The sequence below is a fragment of the Grampus griseus genome (assembly GCF_964374135.1).
Source record: "Grampus griseus genome assembly, chromosome: 20".
Taxonomy (NCBI): Eukaryota; Metazoa; Chordata; class Mammalia; order Artiodactyla; family Delphinidae; genus Grampus; species Grampus griseus.
In genome coordinates this window covers 9,354,845-9,379,874 of record NC_139014.1, presented here as the reverse complement: position 1 = coordinate 9,379,874, position 25,030 = coordinate 9,354,845, and the positions used below count along the sequence as shown (strand labels likewise).

Here is a 25,030-nt window from a genome sequence, read left to right as displayed (position 1 = left end):
ATCCACCCACCCATCCATCCATCCATCCACCCATCCACCCACCCACCCACCCACCCATCCATCCACCCACCCATCCACCCATCCACCCATCCATCCACCCATCCATCCATCCATCCATCCATCCATCCATCCATCCATCCATCCACCCATCCACCCATCCATCCACCCATCCATCCATCCATCCATCCATCCATCCATCCATCCATCCATCCATCCACCCATCCACCCACCAGCTCCTGCTCTGTTCCAGGCATACTACTTAGTGCTGGAGGTATAATGGTGGAAAAGACAGTCAATCCCTGTCCTCGTGATGCCTGGCATCAAGGGGAGGTACAGACCAAAGACAAAATAATTCAGAATTGTCATCTGTGCCATCACAGGCACAAATAACAAATTGCTAGAGGGAACACAGGTCAGCGGGCAGGGACAGGAACCAAACCTGAGATGAATGGGGGGTGGTCAAGAAGGGCCTTTGTGAGGAGCTGACATTTGACCTGAAACCTAAAAGATGAGAAGAAGCCACACCTGGCATGAATGGGAGGGAGCAGCCTGCAGGAAGAGCCTGGAGGGTTCAAGAAGCCGAAAGCAGACCACTGTGTGTGGAGGGTGTGAACGAGGATGAGGGTAGCCCAGGGAATTGTTGAATAAATTGCCTAAAGAGGGAACAGGTAGACCAGTGAGACGACAGCCAGCCACGTGGTTCTGTTTGCAGGAAAATGCGGAACTCTTCAGAGCGAATACGACGAGCCAGCCCTGGAAGGATTATGTCAACTACGTTGACAGCATGGTCTTGGATGAATTTGAGCATTTCATTCGCAAGTCTCTAAATCACCTAATGGACAACATGGTTGTAGATGTAAGTTACAAATGTGAGATACATATATGCATATACATATGTGTATTATGATATTATAAATATGAGAAAGGTTGACGCTGGAATCTATAATCTGTGGTTTCCTGATGAAAGAACAGACTGTCATGTTACAAATGAACAGACTTATTAAAGTCTTCCCAGGGTGACCAATTCGTCCCGATTTTAAACCTGAAAGTCCTGCGTCCCGGGACCCTGCTCAGTCCCAGGTGCTCAGGACATCTGGTCCTTAAATATGCTGCAGCGTAAGTGGGCTATAGAACACCTACAGGGATCTGAGTTGTCCTATGCTGCTGCCAGGTGAGGAAAAGCGGGTACCACTGCCCCCTCCTTATGCTGATTGGGGGTGGGAGGTGCCCTCCTATCGGCAACATCAGCCCCCAGCCCGCTCAACCCTCTGCTGAATTGAGTATAAGCTTAAACCAGGTCAGCACTGTGGCTTTGCTGGTTAATTGCATCCCAGCCTGTTCTCCAAGAGCTATTCCCTGCCCATGTCCTTTTCACTACAGTGGTTCCCAAGTGATTTTGAATACTGCCAGGAGGGCAAGATGAGAGACGCTCTCCCCCCCAAAGCCTACCCGCAGGAAAGGATGGTGGGCACTGCAGTGAGATGCCCTTACACAAGCTGCAGAGGGCGCTTGTCCCCAGAAAATCACAGACCCCAGATTCTGTTGATGAAAGTAGCCGGCATCACCAACTGTTAAGTCTCACCAAGCAAGGCACAGTGACACGGTATCAGCAATGAAGGTAGCTAATTTATAGTGAACTTACAAACTAAATTATCACTACAAAGAGAGGAGAGTCACGATCAAAAGCATGATGAGACCCCGATAACAAAGCATCCTCAGAAAATCCCAGGGAGCCCCCGTGTTTGTGAGTGGCCAAGCAGCGGGAGCGGACCCCTGAGCCAGAGGCTTTAGAAAAGTCTGGTCCCCTGAGTTTGTGACAACAGACCTCTCCCACTTAGCAGCTCACTCAGGCACTAGTGCAGACCCCGCCCTACTCAGTCATAGAACAGGGCTCTCTCAAGCCAGCCACCCACAGGGCCAGCATGGGACTACGTTTGGAGGAAGATCAGTGGCCACAGAGCAGGTCCCGAGGCCACCCATGGGCTTTGGCCCGCACTTTGAGGCTCGCCGGTACGTTGGGCGAGCCTCTACCCTGTCCCCTTACACATGAGGCTGCAACTCAGCCTCGCAGCCTCCCAAGAGGGACCCTCCCAAGAGGGAATAGACAGGGTTATGGCGTGTGTGCTTTAGAAACAGAATCTCCAAGGGACGTGAGGGCTTGTCCTTTCTGGAGCTCAGCGGAGACCATCCTGCCTGTCTGTGACACTCCCTGCCCCTGCCCCACTGAGCACTGTGGCCACAGCTGCTGACACACCTGAGACAGCCACCACCCCACGCGCTCTATGTGTTAGTCGTCCCTCTAGTCCTCACGGTAACCCAAAGAGACGGGGACAGTGATTGCCTCTGTTCTATAGAGCAGCTGTACTCATTTTGTATATTTGGCGAAACTGGGAAGCCGAGGTATCACCCAAGGCCACGCAGCTAGACAGTAGCAGATATGGGCTTTGAACGGAGGTAACGGGCCTCCTCGGCAGTCACGATCACTGCTGTATCCCGCCCTGGACACCCAGCCTGCATTTGGCCCGATGGCGTTGCATTTGGTTGTGTAGCTCTCGCTCAAGGGCCCTCAGGAAGTGTGTTCTCTGCAGCGGCCCCAGCCAGCAGGAGTCAGCCATATACCTTGTCTGGGGCTGGGGTGAACATCCAGGCACTGAAAATGGTTCAGCCCAGGGCAAGTCTTTGACCCCATGACGGCCTGTTTCAGGAGAGCATCGCACCGCTGTTTGAGGTCCGCATGGAGCTGGACGAGGATGGGCTGGTCTTCAATCCGTCCCTGGAGGTGGGCGGGGAGCAGGGCTTCCTGGCGCTGATCGGGAGCCTGGTCACTGACATCTACAATGCAGCCAAGCTCATCCCCAGGCTGGCCAAGGGCAGGATGAACTACAAGGTCAGTCTGGGCTTGGTATGGCCCCACCCCTTTCCCTGCCACCAACTGCTACCCCTAATGGGTCCTGAAGGTGAAGAGGAGCCCAGAGGCTTCCATTCCATCGGGTTCCCCAGGACGGTGGCCCAGATTTCTCTCTCCACTCCTGAGATCCCATCTTTCTCCCCAGAGCGGCTTCTCCTCGGTCGACCTGGTTTTCATTCCCCTGACGGCTCCCCACCCCCAATAAGACGCCAAGTGTGCATCTCCACCCTCACTGGGACTTCACTCCCTCCCATAATTTAAACCCCGTGATCCTCTGAGCATGCAGGCTCTTTGACAGGTGCGCCTTGCATGGGCTCCCGCACCCATTTGCTCTGAATGCATTAAACACCTAATGTGCATCTGACACGTAAAATGCAGTCAGATCAGATCCCGGGGATGCAAAGGTGTGGGAAATTCAGCCCCACCCCCCGCCAAAGGGAGGTCTGAGAAGGTGTGTTTGTCGGCGCATGGTTTGTGGGGCAGTTAAACAAAAATTGGAAAAGACCTAAATGACCATCAAGCACAGGTGTCCTTTAGTAGCTTCCGCCCATCCGGACAAAGGCGTCCGGATGAATCCCAAAAGCGAGCCCGGGATGGAAAGCTGCTCGCGACACGTTTGTTATTAAGTGTTTAAGTTGTGGAACAGTGTTTAGAATGTGATTTCATTCATTTAAACAAAACAAAAGCCTGCCCTCCTATGGATACACTCCAAACTGTTAAGAGTGCTTGCTTCTGGGAAACAGGATCGGGGTGAGGATGGTAGGAGGACAGGGGACGCCAAGGGAGCTTTTTATTTTACGTGCTTCTGCCTCATTTGAGCTTTTTGATAGCGGGCGCGTATTATTTGTAATAAATACTTACAGCGAGATGCTCTGTGCTATTAGGGACAGAGGTATGTGTGCATACGTGTGCATGTGTGAGTGAATGTAGTGATGTGAGGACATGAGGACATACGTGGCAAGGTCAAGGACAGCTTCCCAGAGGAGCTGACGCGCGTTCTGAGTCTTGAAGGGGGAAGGGGATTTCCAGGCAGAGAGAATGGCTTGAGGATTCCTGAGCCGCAAAAAGGTGGTATTTCTGGCCCAAGTGCACACAGCAGGCTGTTGCACAGCTCAGAATAAAGTGAACTATGCCACCAGTGGTCAGCTCAAGAATACACCCAACACAGAGCTGGACTCCCACGTGTGCTCCAGAATCTGACAGGATGCGCATCCGGGGCTCCTGCACCCACCCCGGGGTCCCGAGGGGCTTGGCATGATGAACAGGACAGAACAAAGCAGAATAAGGGTCCCGGTGATCAGGCCGTACCCCAGGCTGTGCACGCCCCGCTCTGGTCTCATTTGTATCCATGAGATTTTAACTCACAGAAGTGACCGAGTGACTACATGGAGAGGTCAGTGCCATTGACAGAAAACGTTAATGTCACTCACAGTTCCCCTGGAAAGGAGAAGCACGGCTGGCTACTCAGGGTCTCGGGGGAGGCAGCAGGTTGGTCAGAAAGCAGAAGCAGGACGGAGGGCGGAGCCCAGGCCAGAGGCTTTGCTGGGGTTTCTGCGGGAAGGTGAGACAGGACCAGGGAAAACACTCGGGGCCAGCCAGTCTGCACATCGGCGGCTCAGGGCTATGGGGGTCGTCTCCAGTTATCTGGTACCTGGCCCTGGGTGATGGGGCAGGGGGAACATGGGCTTGGAGTGTGAGGGTTAGTTAGATAAAGTAGGCGGTTGGGGGATTGGCTGGTTTTCACGTGAAAGGTGTGCTCCCACCCCAACCCTTTGCTCTCTTAGTATTGGCTGGCCCTACGAGGGGCAGTCTCTCCCCAGCCAGCAAGATTTTTTAAGATGCCAAAGCTTCTTAAGATACAGGAAATTTTAAAAGCATGGTTAATACACACCCTCCACCTTGAGATTCTCCAGTTACATAAGGCAATCACTGCCTTTTCGCTAACACCAATTTGGGTTGGGTTTTCTGTCACTTGAAACTCAGAGCATCCTGTCCAGCCCGGGCCTCCCGTGCTCCTACTCCGGCCATCATGTGGTCTCCACGCAGGTCCTCACACATCTGCTTCCCGGCCAGCACAGGGCCTTTGCACGTGCTGTGTTGCTACTCTTGCTCTTTACCTACAGTCCATCAGTTCTCAGACCAATGGTCACTTCCCCAGGGAGCGTTCCCCCACCTCCTCCCTGTTACACCTGAATGCAAGGGTCAGAGTCATGATGTCTCGTTTCTGTGATTTTTTTGGTGAAAATCTGACCCCACTCCTGGGCTGTCCACATCACATGAGCCCTGTCGACACCCCTAGGGCCCCCTCCCCCTGCGTGCACACAGCAGATTCTGAGTAACTACTTAATGAATGAAGCCACGTGAGTCGTCCTGGGGTTTGCCTGGCAAAAGTCACGTCCAGTATATCTTCTCACGGGAGAACATTGCAAACATTGTTTGCAGATGTCCCTGCGTCCCATCTAGAGAGGTTAGCCAACTTGCACCAACAGGGAGCCACTCTCCAGGGCGGGGAGACCACGGGCGAAGCGCTCACCCATCTGCGCCCCTCCTGCCCCTCGCAGACCGACCTGGAAGACATGACCGACCTCATAGAGATGGGGGAGGAGCTGTCCAACCTGGTCATCAGCGCCATAAAGGAGGCTGAGGAGTACCAGGACTCCTTCGAGCGCTACGCCTACCTGTGGATGGACGACCCCCAGGAGGTCATGAAGAGCTTCCTCATCTATGGGCACGCGATCAGCCCAGAGGACTGGGACCCCCAGGCCGAGGAGACCCTCCCCAAGATGCCGCCTACCCTCGCCCAGTTCCAGCAGCAGGTGTGTGTGAACCTCACCCACCGGCTTCCTCAACTCCAGAATCCCTGCCGTGGAGGGGCACTGGACTTGATTTAAAACTTGGGTGAACATTGTTTTTACATTTTTATTTATTTATTTATTTATTTATTTATTTATTTTTGGCTGCGTTGGGTCTTCGTTGCTGCACGCGGGCTTTCTCTGATTGCGGCGAGCGGGGGCTGCTCTTCGTTGTGGTGTGTGGGCTTATTGCGTGGCTTCTCTTTGTTGTGGAGCACGGGCTCTAGGCTCGTGGGCTTCAGTAGTTGCAGCACACAGGCTCAGTAGTTGTGGCTCGTGGGCTCTAGAGCGCAGGCTCAGTAGCTGTGGCGCACGGGCTTAGTTGCTCCGCGGCATGTGGGATCTTCCCGGACCAGAGATCGAATCTATGTCCTCTGAATTGGCACGCGGATTCTTAACCACTGCGCCACCACGGAAGTCCAGGGTGAACATTTTTTAAATGTAAGTTTTATTATAATTCAAGTATGGAGAGACCAACAGATCAGCAGACGCCTGCTGTGAAAAGAGAGGTTGCGACTCACGGCTCCCAAGAGGAGGGGGACACTCCATGCCATGCAGGGCCACATAGGGCCACGCGGGGAGGCACCAGCGTCGGGCAGGAGGCCGAGGGAATGAGGGGAAAGCGTGGCTGAGAGCCTGAACTGTGGTCTTCATGGGGAAGAATGGGCAAGGCGGGGCGAGCAGGCTTAGGATGGGCTAGTTTGGATCAGTGATTCAGGGGCGCACTGGCTGTCCCAGGTTGTCAGGGGCCTGGCCCTGGGGTGATTAGGGCAGGGGGACAGTGGCCTGGAGTGTGAGAGCCCCATAGAGGCGGCGGTTGGGTTGTGAGCTCTGGTTGGTTGTTTGCATGTGAAAGGTGTGGTCCTGGGGGGTTGTCTGCCATCTCTAGGACTTGGCCAGCCAGGGGGCAGGGGCAGTCCCTCCAGGGTCAGCGAGGCCCCCAGTACCAGAGCGTCAGTAATATAGAGCATGATGGGAATTCCCTGGCAGTCTGGTGGTTAGGACTCAGAGCTTTCACTGCCATAGCCTGGGTTCGATCTCTGGTCAGGGAACTACAATCCCGCAAGACGTGCAGTGTGGCAAAAAAAACAGGATATAGGACATGAGAAAACATAACGAACTTACAAAACTTCACCTCTTTTCCTGAAGCTCAGTGAGGGTGACCCAGCCACAGGGAGATGCACATGGGGTGGGGGGACAGCTGGCTGGTGGAGCTTGAGAGCCCAAGGACGTGCAGCAGCATAGAGTTAAGGGATGCCCCATGGGTGCCCGGGACCCCATTCACCCCTTGAAACTTTTGGCCCCTGCTGGCCTTGCTTGATGACGTCCGTTTTTGACAGGCTGTCCCGTGTCAGGGATAGACTGCTGGGCCGCAGGGCACCCCGGGGGTGCTGGGAGAAGGAAACTAGTGCCTCGTAAGGGCCTCCCCCACACACACGTGCTGTGCTGGCCCCAACCCCTGGCCCCGGCAGCCCGACAGGTGAACGGGGTTGTGTCTTCCAGATCGACTCCTATGAGAAGCTGTATGAGGAGGTGTCCAAGTGCGAGAACACCAAGGTGTTCAATGGCTGGCTGCAGTGTGACTGCCGGCCCTTCAAGCAGGCCCTCCTCAACACCATCAAACGCTGGAGCCTCATGTTCAAGCGGCACCTGAGCAACAACGTGGTCAGCAGGTGGGCCCCAGGGCCGCTGGCCTGCCATTGATCATGCCCCAGAGGGCCATGTGCGAGGGGCACCTGCAGGCAGCCTTCCATGAAGTGTCGGTTGGACACCTCCTCCCCCAAACCGGGTGGCTGTTGGGGTGAAGGTCAGGCTCAGAGGCCGGCAGCCCCACGGAGGGTGGGTCCCAGCAGGAAGGTGTCACCTGGCAGGGCGTGGAGGTCCTGGTCCCTCGGTCATTGCTTCTTTACTGAGCACTTACCGTGTCTGGGCTACAGATGCCAAGGAACCGTTCAGGAGCCCTGAGTCGGGCAGGGAAGCCTGACGTGAAACGTGCCGGTGGTACCCGTGCAGTTACAGGTGGGGTCGGGGCCGGGAGGGGCGTGGAGCCAGGAGAGCGTGTAATCCAGCTCCTCTGTCCGGGAGGCCCAGCAAAGGCTGCCCTGAGACGTGGCTCCATGCGGGACTCGCCGACCAGGCGAGCCGGTGAGGCACAGGGGTGCTGGGCAGGCACCCATCACAGGCGGCCTCTCGCCCACCAGCCTCGCAGACCTAGAAGCCTTCATGAAAGTCTCCAGGGCGGGCTTGATGAAGCCTCTCAAGGAGGGGGATTATGACGGCCTCGTGGAGGTGATGGGGCATCTGATGAAGGTCAAGGAGAGGCAGACGGCCACCGACAACATGTTTGAGCCCCTGAAGCAGACCATCGAGCTGCTCAAGTCCTATGGGGAGGAGATGCCCGAGGAGACGCACGTGAAGCTTCAGGTAAACAGGCCTGGGGGGCCCCCGCTGGGGGAGCTGGAGCTGCGGGCAGGGCCAGAGCCAGAGGAGGGCGGGCTCTTGTGCCGGAGCCTGCAGGCTAGACCTCCTCTGCTAGACATGGGGTCCCCGTGGAATGGCAGGGTGGGAGGACAGGGCTCTCTGGAGACAAGGGGACAGTGAGGCGGCCTCCAGAAGGGGGCGGCAGTAGCTCTTCCATTTGATTGGCGTTTCAGTGGATAAAAAGTACCTTCAAGTCCCACACCTGCTCCTGAGCGCAGCAGGAGCCTGGGCACGAGGGCTGGGGGACCAAGAATGGGGTCAGCAGAGACCTGATTGGGTGAGGGCGCCCAGAAGGCCCGCAGCCGGCCCCGGCCCCGCGTGGGACAGGTGGGCCACAGCGGGGAGGCTGAAGGGGACTTCCAAAAGCCCAGTGCTTTACAGGTAATTTGCAGAGCGTCAGCTGTCGGCATCAGAGCAGCTGTATGTGCAGCTGGGCTGGGGCGGTGGTAGTGCAGAAGCTGGGTGCTGAAGCCACAGCCCAGCCACCCCCCTGGAGTTTGTCTCCTCCCAGACCTGGCTGCCTGCCCCCCACTTCTCTGCCCTGGCTCTGGGACTGGTCAAACAGGTGTGACTCCCCCTGCCGGGAGGCACTAACTCCAACCAGTGCCCGAGACCCCACAGCACAGGGGTGACAGGATTGTGTGTCGATTGTGGGTCGGTGGCCGCCGTGATCTCCGCGGTGATCTCATGCTGCCCAGGCCCTGCTTTAGAGCACGTTGTGTTTTGCCCCAGCTGCCCCACCCGGGGCTCAGCTAAGGACCAGGATTCGAACCGTTTGTGGCCGGGCCCCAGGGGCTCCAGGGCTATGAACAGGGCGAGCGGTGAGATAAAAATTCTGACAAACATTTGAGGTGTGTCGCTGCCAACAGACGGTTAGTTAATCGTAGAAAAATGTGAAACAATGTCTATTTGTGGGTAAAGAATTTGGGGGCTGGGATTTTTTTCTTTAAAATATTTTATAATAAGTACAATATTTGCCCAAGCGTGGAGAACTTGGAAAATACAAAAATTCGTCTGCTTGCTAAAGCCATTCTTGCCATGACAAAATCGTAGAAACGGAGGACAGGTTAGTGGCTGCCCAGGTTGGGGCGGGGGGCGGTGCTGGGTGCAGGTACAAGGAGGTAACACAAGACAGTTCCCTCACTGTGATGGACAGCAAGGTATGTGGGTCACGGCGGGGGTTATGGGAATCTATACATGAGGTAGAATTGCCTAGGACTGCACACGCCCACGACGCAGGCACTCACACACACACACACGTGCATGCATGCACATGACACACGCACACATGGATTCAGCTTAAAACACAGGGTGAAAACCGCCAAGTTCCATCACCTGCTAACAGAAACGCCCCAGTGTCGGATGCCGGTTTGGGTGTCGAGCCTCTGCTTTGTGAGATGCCACCACCAGGGGAGGCTGGGGGCGGGCACACAGGACTCTGTGCTATTTTTGCAACTCCCCCCGAGTCTGTAATTATTTCACAGTAGAAAATTTTAAAAAGAGCAGGAAAAGGAGTGGTCCTTGGCCTTTGCCTGTGTAGGAACTGCCGGAGCAGTGGACCAACACCAAGAAGCTGGCCATCCAGGTGAAGCAGAACGTGGCACCCTTGCAGGCCAACGAGGTCAGCATCCTGCGACGGAAATGCCAGCAGTTCGAGGTACCACGGCCTCAGGGGGCGGGGCGGGGTGCAGCGTGCACCGCAGCTGGGCCCTGGGGCGGGAGCCTGATGGCTTCCACGTGGTCCTCCTGCAGCTCAAGCAGCACGAGTTCAGAGAGAAGTTCAGGCAAGAAGCCCCGTTCAACTTCAGCGACCCCAACCCCTACAAGTCCCTCAATAAGGTACATCTGCTCAAGGAGGAGATGGGGTGGTAACTCTGGGGACCCTGATGCTTTCTCATCCTTCCTCAAGCTGTCATTCTCATGAGCCCAGAAACGTGGCCTTGATGGGACTGGGCTCGGGGCCGTGCACGTGTGTGTGCGTGTGTGTGCACATCTGAATATCCTACGAGCCTCACAAACCCACCCTGCGGCTCAGCCCCTCCCTCTCCTAGGTCCCCACGTTCAGCAGTTTGCTGTCCCCTCGGGCTTTGCACTCACCCTGCTCCCTGGCGCCTTCTTCTCCCTGACTCGCCACGTGCAGCTGGTGGCCAAGCCTCACCTGTGTCCCCTGGTTCCCACTGCCCAAGTTCATGGTCAGTGTCCAACGTGCCAGCTCCATGGCCCCAGACCAGGCAGCCCATTCAGGCTCAGGCCCCATGGACTTCCACCTGGCAGGGACGTTTGGGGTACATGGGGCCTGGGGGGCCCCCAGGAGCACAGGGGGGCACCGCAATGCTCCCGGCACAGTGCTCAGCCCCCACTGTGCCCGGGCCCCAGCCCACACCTCGACCACACTCTGCAGTACCACAGGCGTGAGTGAGCGCAAGGGCACCCCAAGATGTCCTTTAGGGCCACCCCACAGTTTCCCTCCCCCGAGCCTCTGCTCTTTCCCCTGCTCAGCCTCGAAGCCCACCCTTCCCAGAGGCCAAGATCCTGCCTTCTCTCCATGGGCATTTTCTCAGTCACGCCCCCAGCCCACAGCATAGATGCCACCATTCTCTCCTTCGAGCCCCCTGAGCACTTAGCCGTGGACGCAGGCTAGGCTCTTTGAAGAACTCCCCTGTCAAGTCTGTTTAGGAACCATGTCCATAGTGAGAGAGGCCCGCAAGGCAGGGTGCAAACACTCGGGACCCCCTGTGTACCCAGTCGAGAGTGGTACACACTCCACACCAAAGCTTTCGCAGCTGCCCGCACTTAGTCGTGTGGCTCAGGACGAATCTTTTTTTCCTCCTCATTGCTTATCTAGATTTTTCTAGTTTTCAAAGCAATCAAGCATTACTTATATACATTTTAATACAATACAAATATATACAGTGAGAGAATGGGGGAGGTTCTGGGAAGTCAGAAAATGTTAGGAGGAAGTCTGGCGTTCGTGCAACGTCCATTAAGAGTCAGTCCTCACACCTGAGCTCGCCGAGATGACCCACCCTCCCATCAGAGGAGAAGCTGGGGGCGGGCGGGGAGGCCGCTGCCCTCCCAGCTGGAAAGTTTGCCGCCACCCTGTGTGCGTGGTGTTGGCTCTGGGCTTCACGGGGAGGGGGATGTGGCGGGGGAGACGGGGAAGGCTCCGCCGAGTGCCGGCACCCTGTTCACCGGCTTCTGCACGCCCCCAGCAACAAAAGAGCATCGCGTCCATGGAGGGCGTCATGGAGGCTCTGTGCAAATCCGGGAGCCTGTTCGAGGTCACAGTGCCGGACTACAAGCAGCTCAAGGCTTGTCACAAAGAGGTCCGCCAGCTGAAGGAGCTCTGGGACATGATCATCATGGTGAGGGGGGCGCCAAGCCTCAGGGGGCGGGATTGGGGGGGCTCCACGGGCAGCATCCCAGCACCAAGAGGGGGCGCTCCCGTTATCCTTCCGTAACAGCCACCTCTGATGGTTGATGGAGGCAAAAAGACGAGTAGGAAGCCTCACTGCTCCTGGTATCAAGGCTGTGTGTCCACAGCGGATGTGCGCGTGTTCGCTCCCCAGTCTCACCTCTTGGCTCCTGTATTTCCAGAGATATTTTAGCTCTTCTCTCTTTTTATTTTTTATTTCATTTTATTTTATGTTGGAGTATAGTCAATCAAGTGTTGTGTTAGTTTCAGGTGTACAGCAAAGTGGTTCAGTTATACACATACATGTACCTATTCTTTTTTTTGGAGGGGGGGCAAGGAATAGCGACTTTATTTGGAAAGCCAGCAGACCGAGAAGATGGCCCACTAGTGTCCCAAAGGACCTTCTTACCTGAGTAGAATTCAGGTTTCTTGTATACTAAAAGGGGAGGGAGTGTGGCTGGTTGTTGCAAACTTCTTGGTGCTGAATCCTTTGTTCTTGCAGCTGTCCACATAGTTCTGGTCGCAATGTTGACCTCCAACAAGACAAGTGTTATTTTCTGTTCTGCAACTTTTTAATCTCTATATGAATGGAAGAGTGTTATACCTTTAAAGGTCAAGCCCGGGAATATTTCAAGCTATAGGTGACATTCTTTTACAAAGGTGCAGGGACAGTAGGACCATGTATCTATTCTTTTTCATATTCTTTTCCCATTTATCACAGAGTATGGAGAGGAGTTCCCTGTGCTAGACAGTAGCTCCTTGTTGGTTATCTTTTTTTTCTTTATAGATAACGGCTTAATTTTATTTTTAAAATTTTTTTTTGACCATGCCGCGAGGCATGCAGGATCTTAGTTCCCCAACCAGGGATCGAACCCGTGCCCCCTGTAGTGGAAGCACAGAGTCCCAACCACTGGACCGCTAGGGAAGTCCCTGGTTATCTTTTTTTTTTAGAGAAATTAAAGTATTTATTCCATATACAATTTAGGTTTTTTTTAAACTTTTTATTTTATATTGGAGTATAGCCGATTAACAATGTTGTGATAGTTTCAGATACACAGCAAAGCGACTCAGCCATACATATACAAGTATCCATTTTATTTGTTTTGTTAATGTATTTATTTTTGGCTGCGTTGGATCTTCGCTGCTGTGCGCGGGCTTTCTCTAGTTGCGGCGAGCGGGGGCTACTCTTCGTTACGGTGCGCGGGCTTCTCATTGCGGTGGCTTCTCTTGTTGCGGAGCACGGGCTCTAGGTGCGCAGGCTTCAGTATTCGCGGCACTTGGGCTCAGTAGTTGTGCCTCTCGGGCTCTAGAGCGCAGGTTCAGTAGTTGTGGTGCACGGGCTTAGTTGCTCCGCAGCATTTGGGATCTTCTCCGACCAGGGCTGAAACCCACGTTCCCTGCATTGGCAGGCAGATTCTTAACCACTGCACCACCAGGGAAGTCCCTACACGTATCCATTTTAAATACAGCAGTGTGTACCTGTCAATCCCAAACTCCCAATCTATCCCTCCCCGCTCTTTCCCCCTGGTGACCATGAGTTCGTTCTCTAAGCCTGTGTTAGCTCTTCTCTCTTGTGCTCTTGAACGAACTTCAGAGTCTCTGAAAAATCCTCCTCCCTCCAAAAGAAAACTCTTACGACTGTAGCTAGAGTTAAATCTACTCCATGAGCAAATCTGGGGAGAATTCCCCTCTTGACAGCCGTATTCACTGTCCCCACCCAGGAGCAGGCTCTGTCTTGTCAGTTATCTTATTTTTTTTTTAATTACATCATAGTGAAATGCTCTAAACGTCTTCATCTTGACCATGCTGAATCTACCTATTCCTCACAGAGAGGGGGAAAAACATCTCTGGAGCCCCAGGCTACCTCACAACCACCCCCAAAGAGAGCGAACCCATCGATGCCTCTCGATGCTTTGTTGTTTTCGCAGTTCACTGAATTCAAGTCTCTTGTGCATGAACGACATTACTGAACAGTCGGTGAAGTCAGATGAGGATGCTGCACTTTCCCTCAATAAACAACCCTTAGCGCAGACCCAAGAATACGGTTACTTTTCCCAGGAGATGACGATAAGCGTTTCTGGTCAGGGTGTTGCAAGAAATATTCTCCAAAACAAACTAGCCAGGACAATTTTATGATCACGGATACAGAGCAGCTTAAACGCACCAGAAAGGGCCATCAACTCCTGTGGGGATTAGGGTTTCGAGTCTTGGGATCTGCAAGGTAAATCTCTTGTAAACACCCCAATTGTTTATCTTTATCTGACACGGATGTCTGTCAAGACCGTGTCTTTCCACCCCAAGCCTGTCTCAGCAACCTCTGACCCGCTCCAGGACCGGCCCGTCCAGCTTCACGGCTGTTCTCAGCCTACCCTGAATTAAAGACTGGCCTCACAGGGTTCTGTCTCCACTCTTGGTAGCGTTGTCTCCCAGTAGTGCCTGTGTCTTGTTTCATCCTTTCGTGAGTGAAATATCTTCTGGTGTTTTTAATCAGTCAGTATAAGCTAGGTTACTCTGCAGTGACAGACAGCCCTAAAACAAAACAAAACAAAACCAAAAAAACTGTGTGTAGTTAACCACAGACATGTATTTCTCATTCACGCAAAGTCCACACTCCAGTTCCAAGCAACCCTTGGGCAGCTCAGTGCACGCATCCACCATTGCCAAGGCAGATGGAGGGAACTGGGGGCCAGGCGTTGGCAATCCAGTGCTTCTGCCCCCAGGTGTCGGGCATCACCCACATTCCATTGGTCGAGGCAACTGACGTGGCTGCACCAGGAAGTGGGACAGAATAGATCCTGGTGAGCAGTGACGGGGCCCACGTTTTGCCAAAATACCTCTTAACTGCTGACTTTTAAGTTGAATCTTTCATGATAGAACTGGGTTGTTGGTTTTCTTCCCCCCTTGTATCCACCCACTTTACCAAGCTCTGTCATTAGTTCTCAAGACTCATTGGATTTTACTTCCTGAGAGCAATGGCAGGAAGGTGGCACAGGTGCCTTCCTGAAGTGTCCCCAGTAGAGGAGACAGTGAGAGTTTCCATCTCAGGTCAACACCAGCATTGGTGACTGGAAGACCACCAAGTGGAAGCACATCAACGTCGAGCAGATGGACATAGACTGCCAGAAGTTCGCCAAGGCTGTGAGGTCCCTGGACAAGGAGGTGAAGGGCTGGGATGCCTTCGTGGGGCTGGACAACACCGTGAAGAACACGATCGCGTCCCTGCGCGCCGTGAGTGAGCTGCAGAACCCCGCCATCCGGAACCGCCACTGGCAGCAGCTCATGCAGGCCACCCAGGTACCGCGCCTCGGGGGAGGAGGGCGCTGCTCCTTGGGGACTCGCTACAGGATGGGCGGGGCTGGCGCTGATAAAGCCGGCTTTGAGGTGCTTGGGCTCTGCGTGCTGGGTTGGATGCTCTGCTGTCACCATGTTGAAGTCCTTAATGATTTTTTAACAAGGGACCCCATCATTTTCATTTGCACCAGGCCCCTCAAATTATGCAGCCAGTTCTGTTGTAAGGTGAATGTCCCCGGGGCTCAGGAAGTTTGAGGCGGAGGAATAGCTCCCCGGGTCCCCCACGCACCACCGGAACACAGAGTCCTGGCACCCAGATTTTCCCAGGGATATCCCCCAGTGGGGGGTCACTGGCCTTGACACTCACAGAAGGCAAATAGGAACATCTCCATCGTCAGCAAACATTGAACAAAACTCTGTGGAACGGCTACTCTGCAGAGGCCCCACGTAGGTGCCAAGGAGGCAGAGAGACAGAACACGGGCCCTGCTCTCAGGGAAGCAAAGGAAGAAAGAACAGCGTGGGTCACGGTGTTTGGGACGCCGAGTGGGATGCTCAGGGTGGTTCTAGGAGCATAGAGTAGGCAGTCACCTCCATGGCGAGGGAAGGGCAGGAACGGCTTCAGGAGCACACGGGATGTGGCCTGGGCCCTGGTGGGGAGAAACAGACGAGCAGAAGGGTTATCCTGAGTGCTGAGACCACTGGCCAGCAGGCTCGTGTACCCCATCCAGGGCCTGGGAGAGACCCCCGGGCGGTGATCAACAAGCAACTAAAACGTCCCAGGAACTGGGCGTCACCGAGGACTGTTGATACCCGGGCAGGTATTTTTCCAGCCATGATTGAGAGACACTTGATTCCATCACTTGGTTAGCCAGTTTCCATGGCAGGCTTGGAATCGGGGCCTGGAAACGTCTGTCTATGTGACAGCGAGAAGGATTTGAGGACTGGGTGACACCATGAAAACACCTGGTATTGTTACTGGAGTAATAGTACCTGTGACTTGGCCACAACTGTTACTAACACGGCAGCTTCCTGAGGTGGTGGATCAGGTCCTGCGACTGCTGTAACAGAGCCCCACACCATGGGGGGCTTAAAACCACAGAAGTGTAGTCTTCCCTGGCTCTGGAGGCCAAAAACCTGAAATCAAGGTGTCGGCAGGACCGTGATCCCTCTGGCAGTCTAGGCGAGGGCCCTTCCCTGCCTCTTCCAGCTTCCGGTGGCCCCAGGCGATCCTTGGCTTGTGGCCGCATCCCTCCAATCCCTGCCTCAGTGGTCACGTGGGCTCTTCTGCATTTCACTCCCTCCCCTTTCTCTGTTGACAACACCTGTCATCGGATTTAGGTTCCGTGCAGTTGATCCAGGACGATTTCATCTCAAGATCCTTAACAGCTGCAAAGACTCTATTTCCAAATAAGGTCACATTCTGAGGTCCAGGTGGACATGAATTTGGGGGGGACACTATTCAATCCCCTATCAGTGGACTCTGCTGTTACCAGTTTGACAGGGAGGAGAGGCGAGGCCTGGAGAAGTGACTGCCCAAGTCACGGAGCTTCCAACTGCCCCCGCCATGGCCTGGGTTCCTCCCTCGCCTGCCTCTCCATGAAGGACAAAGCTGTCCCTCAACGGGAGAACATGTGACCTTACGTGGAATGTGCCTCTTTTTTTTCCCGTAGGTGAAGTTTGAAATGTCAGATGAGACCACCCTGGCGGATTTACTCCAGCTGAACCTACATAAATACGAAGACGAGGTCCAGAACATCGTAGACAAGGCTGTGAAAGAGTCTGGCATGGAAAAGGTAGCCTTTGTGGACAGCAAAGTGCGTTTGGTAGGGGGTGATGCTGAACCCGACCCACCTGCCTAACCCTACTGAACTCTCCTCCCCTACGAAGCACCCTCACTTGCAGTCCATCCTGCCTCGGCCTTCTGAGAAGCTGAAGGGGGGGCGGGGGCAGGAGGGCCGGCCATCAGCCAGTACCCGGGGCAGTTCCAGGACACACGGAAAGTCTGGCTGACTCCTTTGCGATCCAAACGTCTCTCCTCACCTGTTTTTTGAGTTTGAATTGTCACATTTTGGCTTTCTTTTTTTTAACAAACTTATTGAGCTCTAAATCACATACCATACCATTCACCCATTTAAAGCGTGCAATTCAATGGCTTTTAACATATTTACAGATACGTGCAACCATCACATATTAGAATTAGTCAATTTTAGAACATTTTCATCTCCTCAAAAAGCAATGAAACCCAGACCCTTACCTGTGACCCCCCATCTTCTCATACCCCCACCCCAGCTCTAAGCAACCATGAACCCACTTTCTGTTTCTACAGGTTTGCCTTTTCTGGACATTTCATATAAAGAGAAACAAATAATATGTGGGCTTCAGTGTCTGGCTCCTGTCACTGAGCATGTTTTCAGGTTTCCTTCATGTTGTAGCATGTGCCTGGGCTTCATTCTTTCTTATGGCCAAATAATGTTTCATTATATGAATACACCACATTTTGTTGATCTGTTCATCCACTGAGGGACATCTGGGCTGTTTCCATCTGTTGGCCATTGTAAATAACATTGGCATGAACATTTTGGCTTTCTGAAAAGCGCCTCCTTTCTGAAGGGGTTCCTTCCATGTTCTAGGAAACTCTGGGTCCTTTTCAGCCCCTCATGCCAGACACTTGCTGAGCCGATTTCTGTTCCCCCAAAAGGTGCTGAAAACCCTGGATAGTACCTGGTCCACCATGGAGTTTGAGCACAGGCGGCACCCGCGGACAGGCACCATGTTGCTCAAGACCGATGAGGTGCTGGTGGAGACGCTGGAGGACAGCCAGGTGCAGCTGCAGAACCTGATGATGTCCAAGTACCTGTCCCACTTCCTGAAGGAGGTGACGAGCTGGCAGCAGAAACTGTCTGCCGCGGACTCGGTCATCTCCATCTGGTTCGAGGTCCAGAGAACCTGGAGCCACCTGGAGAGCATCTTCATTGGTTCCAAAGACATCCGCGCCCAGCTGCCGGAGGACTCCCAACGCTTTGATGACATCGACCAGGAGTTCAAGGTGAGCACAGCTCTCTCGCCCCTGCCTGGGCACTTTCGGAAATGGCTCCGTTGGAGAAAACAGGGCTCCTGATGCCGTGGCGGCCCCTTTCTCTTCCCAGGCCTTGATGGAGGAGGCGGTGAAAACACCCAACGTGGTCGAAGCCACCAACAAACCTGGTCTCTATAACAAACTTGAGAACCTGAAGAAGAGGTGGGTCCCACACTGTCCAGGGGAGGGGCTTCACTGTGGCAGAAACCCGAGTCATGCGCCCCTTGCTGGCCAGGACGGGGAAAGCCCCAGGTTGTGGGTTAACACATCCCCTTCCTCAGAGTGCGAGCTCTCGGGCCACATCCTGCCACGCCGGCCACAGAGCGGGCCTTCAGCCTCAGAAGAAGCACTGACTGCAGAGCTTAAACTATACCCTATCATACCTGGGGACACCCACCAGGTCAGGGGCTGGCAGAGAACAAGTGTGGAAGATTTGAATCAAACTGGGGCTGTGAACAGCCTGGGCGTCTCCGGGGCTGTCCGTCTAGCGCGTGGAAGGATGGGCTGGAAAAGACCCTCTGTCGAGCAGGACTCAGCAGCCTTGTTTCCTCCCCCAAGGTTGGCCATGTGTGAAAAGGCCCTGGCCGAATATTTAGAGACAAAAAGACTTGCTTTCCCAAGGTTCTACTTCGTCTCCTCAGCCGACCTCCTGGACATTCTCTCCAACGGAAACGACCCCGTGGAGGTAGGTGGGCCCCTGGCATTGTGAAGAGAGGCCGACCTCAGGTGCGGCCTCCAGGCTCCAGGCGGGTCCCGGCTTGGCTCCATGTCCAGGTGGCCCTGGGATGTTGGAGGAGTGTCCACAGGTGTCCCTGTGGCATCTCCACGAGGTCATCCACACCTGAAACCACCCAGGGGCTGGGCCGTGACAGAAAGACCTGGGACTGGTCTCAGAGCCTGCCCTTCCCTCCCCAAGCCTCATCCGCGTCCTCTGGAAAATGGGTGAGATGCCCGTTTCTGAGAGACACGCCTGCTCCTCCTAATAAATCCCAGGCGCCAGGAAGAAAAGGTCTCTTGAGGTTCCTCTTCCAAAAGAGAGGAGGGTTAGCTACCCCGGCGAAGGGAAGCAACTGTCTTATTTTAATCATGAAGTTCCAGACGCACAAGAAGGCAGCCACAGGGTGGCCCACAATTTAGGTTCTGAGCGTCTGACCTAGGGACGCGGGTCCCATGCCGGGGACAGAACCTTCTCAAGGAAAAGAAATCTTCAGGAACAGACATTCGGAAGGTTCCACCTGAGAGCAGTTTTTGCCATTTGTTGGCTAAGTGCGTTCAGTCAACATCCCAGAGGCGGTGGGGGGGGGGGGGCGGGTATAAGCCAAAAAAAAAAAGATGCTTAAAACCTCCCGAGGAAGACCCAGGCTGCGTGTCTCCTGCCTTTGAACCCCTTGGCTGCAAAATCCAGTGATCCCCCCGCCCAATCCAGGTGAGCCGCCACCTGTCCAAGCTCTTCGACAGCCTGTGTAAACTGAAGTTCCGCCTCGACGCCGACGGGAAGCCGCTCAAGTGTGGCCTGGGCATGTACAGCAAGGAGGACGAGTACGTGGACTTTGACCGGGAATGTGACCTCTCGGGGCAGGTGCGTGCGTGTGCGGAGGGACGCCCCCGCCCCAACCCGGGACGACAGTGCAGCGTGTACAGGGCCACACGGCCTCAGACAGGCTGTCACCCCCAGCCTGGGACCACCCCTCTCTCCTTCCCTCTGCCTCTCAGAACAAATGCTTAAGGGGCTTCTCTATAGAATTTCCAGCACAGCCTTACCTACACAGTATGAGGTGCATTGTGAGAAAAAAAAAGAAGAGAAAGGAGGGGACGGAGGGGGAGAAAAGGTTTATTAATGCCGTTGAGTCTTTATTATTTTATTTATTATTATTAATGCCAAGGGGTTAGTGTTAGCGGCACCCGCCCCCCTCTTTGAAGGGGGCCACACACACCTGAAGCAGCCAGTTCTCATTCCTGCCCAGCGTAAGGGGCTTTACTGCTTTGATTTAGCAGAGGGGGGTCCCTTTACCTTGGGCAGCCCGGCCCCCTTTCCAGCTTCCCGCCACCCCAGGAGGCTGCTCCCTTCTGCTGACAGCAAGCTTCCCGGCTGCCCTCCACGGCCCCCCTCCCCCAATCTCTTTGCCCAAGTATTGATCAAGCCTTCGAATCGATCTTGACATTAGCCTAAGCGAAATGTAATTCAGAGGTAAGTCAGCTTGGGGGGTAAAAATCTCACACAAGAAAACCCAAGCTCCCACAACTTGAATTCGGAGAACCTGGCCAGATGGGGTTGGCAGGCCGGTGGCAGGATCCAGTCCTCTGTTCGTTCAGATGCTTCCCACACGTAACTGCTTACAGACATAACCACGAACTACAGTGAGCTCTGCCTGCACTGTCGTTGTAGTTTAAAAGAAAAACCAACCCAATTATCTCATTTCGATATGTTCCCCCCAGTTGCAGTCAGTTGAAGTTTTGTATTTTAAGATACACACAAGGCTCGTCAGCAAGTTTGTCCACATGACAGTCTAAGACCCTGAGATGATGCACCTGGAGAGCTAGTGGGGGCTCCACTAGTAAGGGACACGGGGCAGCGGGGCTGGGGGGACAGGCCCCGCGTCTCTGCACATCAGCACCACTTCATAGGGTCAGACATAGACTATCTTCTCCTCTTGATTTTTCTCTGGTTTCCCCTCCCTTCTCTGCGTAGAAACAGTTAATGCACACGAATGCCCAATGCAGCTAGTTGTGCGGGTACAGCTGGGCTTGCTGACCACATTTTTCAAGCTGGTCATTCTTACTGCTCTGAAAACCTGGGTATTTCTACCCCTGGGATGATAAGGAGGAGGATGACAGATGGTCATTTAATTTGTAAATGACAAAGCAAGCCATCGGAATGAGCTGTGCTCACCCCTCTCTGGTCCCTGTGGCTCCGTCTCCAGGTGGAGGTCTGGCTGAACCGGGTGTTGGACAGGATGTGCGCCACGCTCCGCCACGAGATCCCGGAAGCCGTGGTGACTTACGAGGAGAAGCCAAGGGAGCAGTGGATCTTCGACTACCCCGCCCAGGTCTGAGGCTGGGTGGACGGAGCTCACCTGTCCTGGGTTAGCCACAGTGGGCGGAGAACAGCCACCTTACTGATGTGAACTCTTCTGTCACGCTGAGAACGACACTCATGTTGGCGGGGGGCCGGGGGCCGCTCTGTTTTCAGATTGCGCTCGCGTGCACCCAGATCTGGTGGACAACCGAGGTGGGCCTGGCATTTGCCAGGCTGGAGGAAGGCTATGAAAACGCCATCAGAGATTACAACAAGAAGCAGGTGTGTGCTCCCATCCCCTGTCCATCCAAAGCTTCTTGCTCTGAGGTGCCCACTTGTGCCACTGCCATTTCTGTGGGTCAAAAGCAACCAAATACTGGCACCCCCCAACATCCTTCTGCCCAAGAGTAACCGCTTTAGAAGTACATGATTTTAATTCTCTCTCTTTTTAAAAAAAAATATTTATTTATTTATTTTTGGCTGTGTTGGGTCTTCGTTTCTGTGCGAGGGCTTTCTCTAGTTGTGGCAAGTGGGGGCCACTTTTGATTTAACTTTTTAAAAGATTCTTGGTTAGAAATTTAGAAACTAAAGATAATTTTTAAAATAAAAACCCCACCACCCATATATAACCCCGTCAACAAATTCTTATCTAACATTCTAATCTTTTTGTGTGCATGTAATCGATTCCTAGGCAAAAATATATAAACTGTCCACACAGCTTTAAAATCCTGGTTTTACGCAACGTCCGCCGTCTTTCACGGCATCCGATCTTTTTCTACACCATTTTTAGTGGCTCCTTGATATTCCACGGGGGGGCCTGTTCCCCAGCGTTCCCCACCCCCAGTTGGGGGATAGCGAGAGCTTCTTTCTGTGTCTCGTTGTTGTGAACAAGAGCATGGGGGTCTTCCCTACCCAACCGTGGGGGACCCCCCCCCAGCCCGGAGTCCGCCCCGCGATGGGTGTCCCAGCCGAGGCGCCTTCGCTCCTGCAGATCAGTCAGCTGAACGCGCTCATCACCCTGCTCATCGGAAACCTCAACGCCGGGGACAGGACGAAGATCATGACCATCTGTACCATCGACGTCCACGCCCGGGATGTGGTCGCCAAGATGATCACCGCCAAGGCACGGGCGCCGGGAAGGGCCGGGAACCCCGCGGGGGGCTGGTGCCTGGGACTCCCGTGCACGCCCCCATCCCAGTTATTGCTGCTTCCTCCTGGGTTGAGGGAGGCGGGCGACACTACTCCGGGCAGTGGCTACCGCCTCCTTCATCCCTTGTCTCGGCCCTGGTAAGCGACTGGACAAGCGGCCTGATCAGGGGTGCCCACGGTTCAGCGAGACTCAGTGGTGCACGGAGTTAGGCTTGACGTGGGCACCGTGGGAGGAGCCGGAGGCCGGGGAGCCCCCCCCCCCCCCGGGGCAGGGGCCAGCGGGAGGCAAACCGGCCTGCCCCTCCTGCAGGTGGAGAGCGCCCAGGCCTTCACCTGGCAGTCCCAGCTGCGGCACCGCTGGGACGAGGAGAAGAAGCACTGCTTTGCCAACATCTGCGACGCCCAGATCCAGTACTCGTACGAGTACCTGGGCAACACTCCACGACTGGTCATCACCCCACTCACCGACAGGTGAGGACGCACCAGCCGCCTTCCTGCCTGGCCCTGAGCAATGCAGCGGGGGGACTCTCACTGTTCTCTGGGCCCTTCCCCGTGAGTCCTTGCGCTGTCAGACCCGAACGTGCCCTGCTGAGGCTGACGGGTCCGGGCATTTGGGTCAGATTCAGTCCTGCCACCGGCCAGGCACCCAGACTCGGGGGCCACGATCCTATTCCCTCCCTCCGACCCTGGCTGTATGGCCTTGGGGGTGTTCCTCAGCCTCTCTGAGGACCTGCGAAGTGGGGACGTTATTTTATAAATGCTCAGCAGCTCGTTGAGGGTCAAGCGAGTCATTTAACAGCAAAAAGCACTCAGACCAGCAGCTGCTCAGAGCGAACCGCCAGTGACTGTGACGTTAGGCAGTGGCCTCCTCTAACGCCCTGGTGGGCACAGCCCCCATGTGGCATCCGCCCCGGCAAGACGGTGTCTGCTCTTTGGCGACATCACAAGTGCTTCCCACCGGCTCCCTTTGGTGCCTCCTTGGGGCTTGGGGGGGGTGTCACTGAACCACAGTGAAAGAACGTGGGCGGCTGTGGGGTTGCCGCCCGCGAGGTGATCGGAGGTCCTTTGCAGATGCTATATAACCTTGACCCAGTCCCTCCACCTGATCATGGGCGGAGCCCCCGCTGGCCCCGCCGGGACTGGCAAGACAGAGACGACCAAGGACCTGGGCAGAGCCCTGGGCACCATGGTCTACGTCTTCAACTGCTCCGAGCAGATGGACTACAAGGTACGCATCCCAGGCCCAGGGGGGCCTGAAGTCCCCAGGGAGGACCACCCACGGCCCCTCCCTCAGAAGGCACAGCCTCCACGCCCCAAGTGAGCTCTAGATGTGTGGACACTGCAGGCCGGACCCAGGCAGGAGGCACCAGCTCCCCAGCTTGCTGACGGCGTCCACCAGACAGAGAGGCTGAGTAGTGGTGCCCCGACTGGCGGCCTTGGCCCTCCTGGGAGGCTGGGCCTCTGCAGCATGACCAGCGTGTCTGGTAGAGGCTCTCAGGGTGGGCACAACCAGTCCTGCCTCCCCTGGGGAGGTAACCCCTCCCAACCTACATTCCAAGCTTGTCCCCGGCAACTGGGGGCACCAGACAGAGTGAGCACCTTTGAGAGCTTGGGGGGCAGGGTAGCATGAGGGGTGGGTATAGGGTAGGGGCTGGGTCCTAGCGGTCACTGGAGACTTTGCAGGACAGCCACAGCTCTCAAAGGGCCCGGAAGAGGGGTGGCCATGGAGGTCAGGTCAAAGCAGCCCCTGGGGGCCGGGGGGGACACTGAGATCAGGAGCTCGGGCCTGCAGGGGGCCTCCCTGCCCCACCCCCATCGGAGCCCCACAGTCCAGGGGACCCCATCTTGAGGCTGAGGGTGGGGACAGCTGCCCCTTCTGACTCTCAAGGCCGCAGCCTGCACCGGCCTTCTGGGTTTTAGGAAAGTGAAGTCTGAAGCTGGATCCTCCCAGAAGGAGTCCTGTATGTAAACGTTGAAGAGCCGTCCTGATTATCCAGCTGGGGCCTGCCGTCCGTCCCCATACCTTAGAGGGAAGCCCCCTCTCCTGTGTGCTAGCGGGAAATGCAAGGGCTGAACTTTACACAAACTCGCTAATCTGAGCCCGGGCAAAGCCCCCATGCCAGGGAGGGTCTGGACTCTTCCTGGCACCCGGCCCCGGGCAGGATTATCCCTCCCAGGGAGCGAACGTCCTGCCTCTAGCCTTCTGAGGGCCCCAAAGTTCCCAAGCCTGACCCTCGGCCAGGGGGCTGATGGGGCAGGTAGGGGCTCCCGGCAGGGCTCTCCACGCGTGCTTCTCCCATCTCACCCTTTCTAGTCCTGTGGCAATATCTACAAGGGCCTGGCCCAGACTGGAGCCTGGGGCTGCTTCGATGAGTTCAATCGAATCTCCGTGGAGGTCTTGTCTGTGATCGCCGTACAGGTAGGGCCCGCGTGGTCTCTGGGTCACGTACGGGAACTCACTGCCCTGCCGGCTTGGCGCTCGTCAGCTTTCCTGTAGGGTCAGGTCAGCCTCACTGAGTTGGGGGGTGTGGCACAAAGGTGAGCGGGACCCCAGCCCTGTCCTTCAGGGGCCCACAGAAGGAAAACAGTAAGGATCAGACCCAGTGGCACATATGTAACCGAATACAGACGAGGGGATAATCAGTTTTGCCTAGGGGACCAGGACAGAGGGCTTGGTCTCAATTACCAATGGAGCTGGGCATTGAAGGATGTCTAGGAGTTTATCAGTTAGACAAGGGTGCTGGGAGGGAGAGAAGGAGGAAATGAGCCCGAGTATCTTGGGAACACCCATGACAGAGTGCAGGACTGCCTAGTTCTGGGCTTTATTTGAACTGTCTGTGC

The 25,030-nt window shown here is 55.1% G+C and overlaps 1 protein-coding gene across 1 annotated transcript in view; it reads left to right on the top strand.

Annotated features, from left to right (window-relative positions):
- DNAH17 (dynein axonemal heavy chain 17) overlaps positions 1–25,030 on the top strand; it is a gene marked incomplete at both ends in the record, with an annotated part of 110,072 nt that overhangs the window by 26,143 nt on the left and 58,899 nt on the right. Inside the window, 20 exons of the mRNA XM_082679965.1 lie at positions 713–856; positions 2,705–2,887; positions 5,470–5,724; positions 7,264–7,433; positions 7,962–8,184; positions 9,782–9,898; positions 9,994–10,080; positions 11,454–11,606; positions 14,702–14,950; positions 16,619–16,741; positions 17,647–17,994; positions 18,095–18,186; positions 18,583–18,709; positions 19,451–19,603; positions 20,946–21,071; positions 21,215–21,322; positions 22,032–22,163; positions 22,500–22,660; positions 23,261–23,417; positions 24,504–24,608. Coding sequence (XP_082536091.1) covers positions 713–856; positions 2,705–2,887; positions 5,470–5,724; positions 7,264–7,433; positions 7,962–8,184; positions 9,782–9,898; positions 9,994–10,080; positions 11,454–11,606; positions 14,702–14,950; positions 16,619–16,741; positions 17,647–17,994; positions 18,095–18,186; positions 18,583–18,709; positions 19,451–19,603; positions 20,946–21,071; positions 21,215–21,322; positions 22,032–22,163; positions 22,500–22,660; positions 23,261–23,417; positions 24,504–24,608 — 3,213 coding nt within the window. The remainder of the gene's footprint in view (positions 1–712; positions 857–2,704; positions 2,888–5,469; positions 5,725–7,263; positions 7,434–7,961; positions 8,185–9,781; positions 9,899–9,993; positions 10,081–11,453; positions 11,607–14,701; positions 14,951–16,618; positions 16,742–17,646; positions 17,995–18,094; positions 18,187–18,582; positions 18,710–19,450; positions 19,604–20,945; positions 21,072–21,214; positions 21,323–22,031; positions 22,164–22,499; positions 22,661–23,260; positions 23,418–24,503; positions 24,609–25,030) is intronic.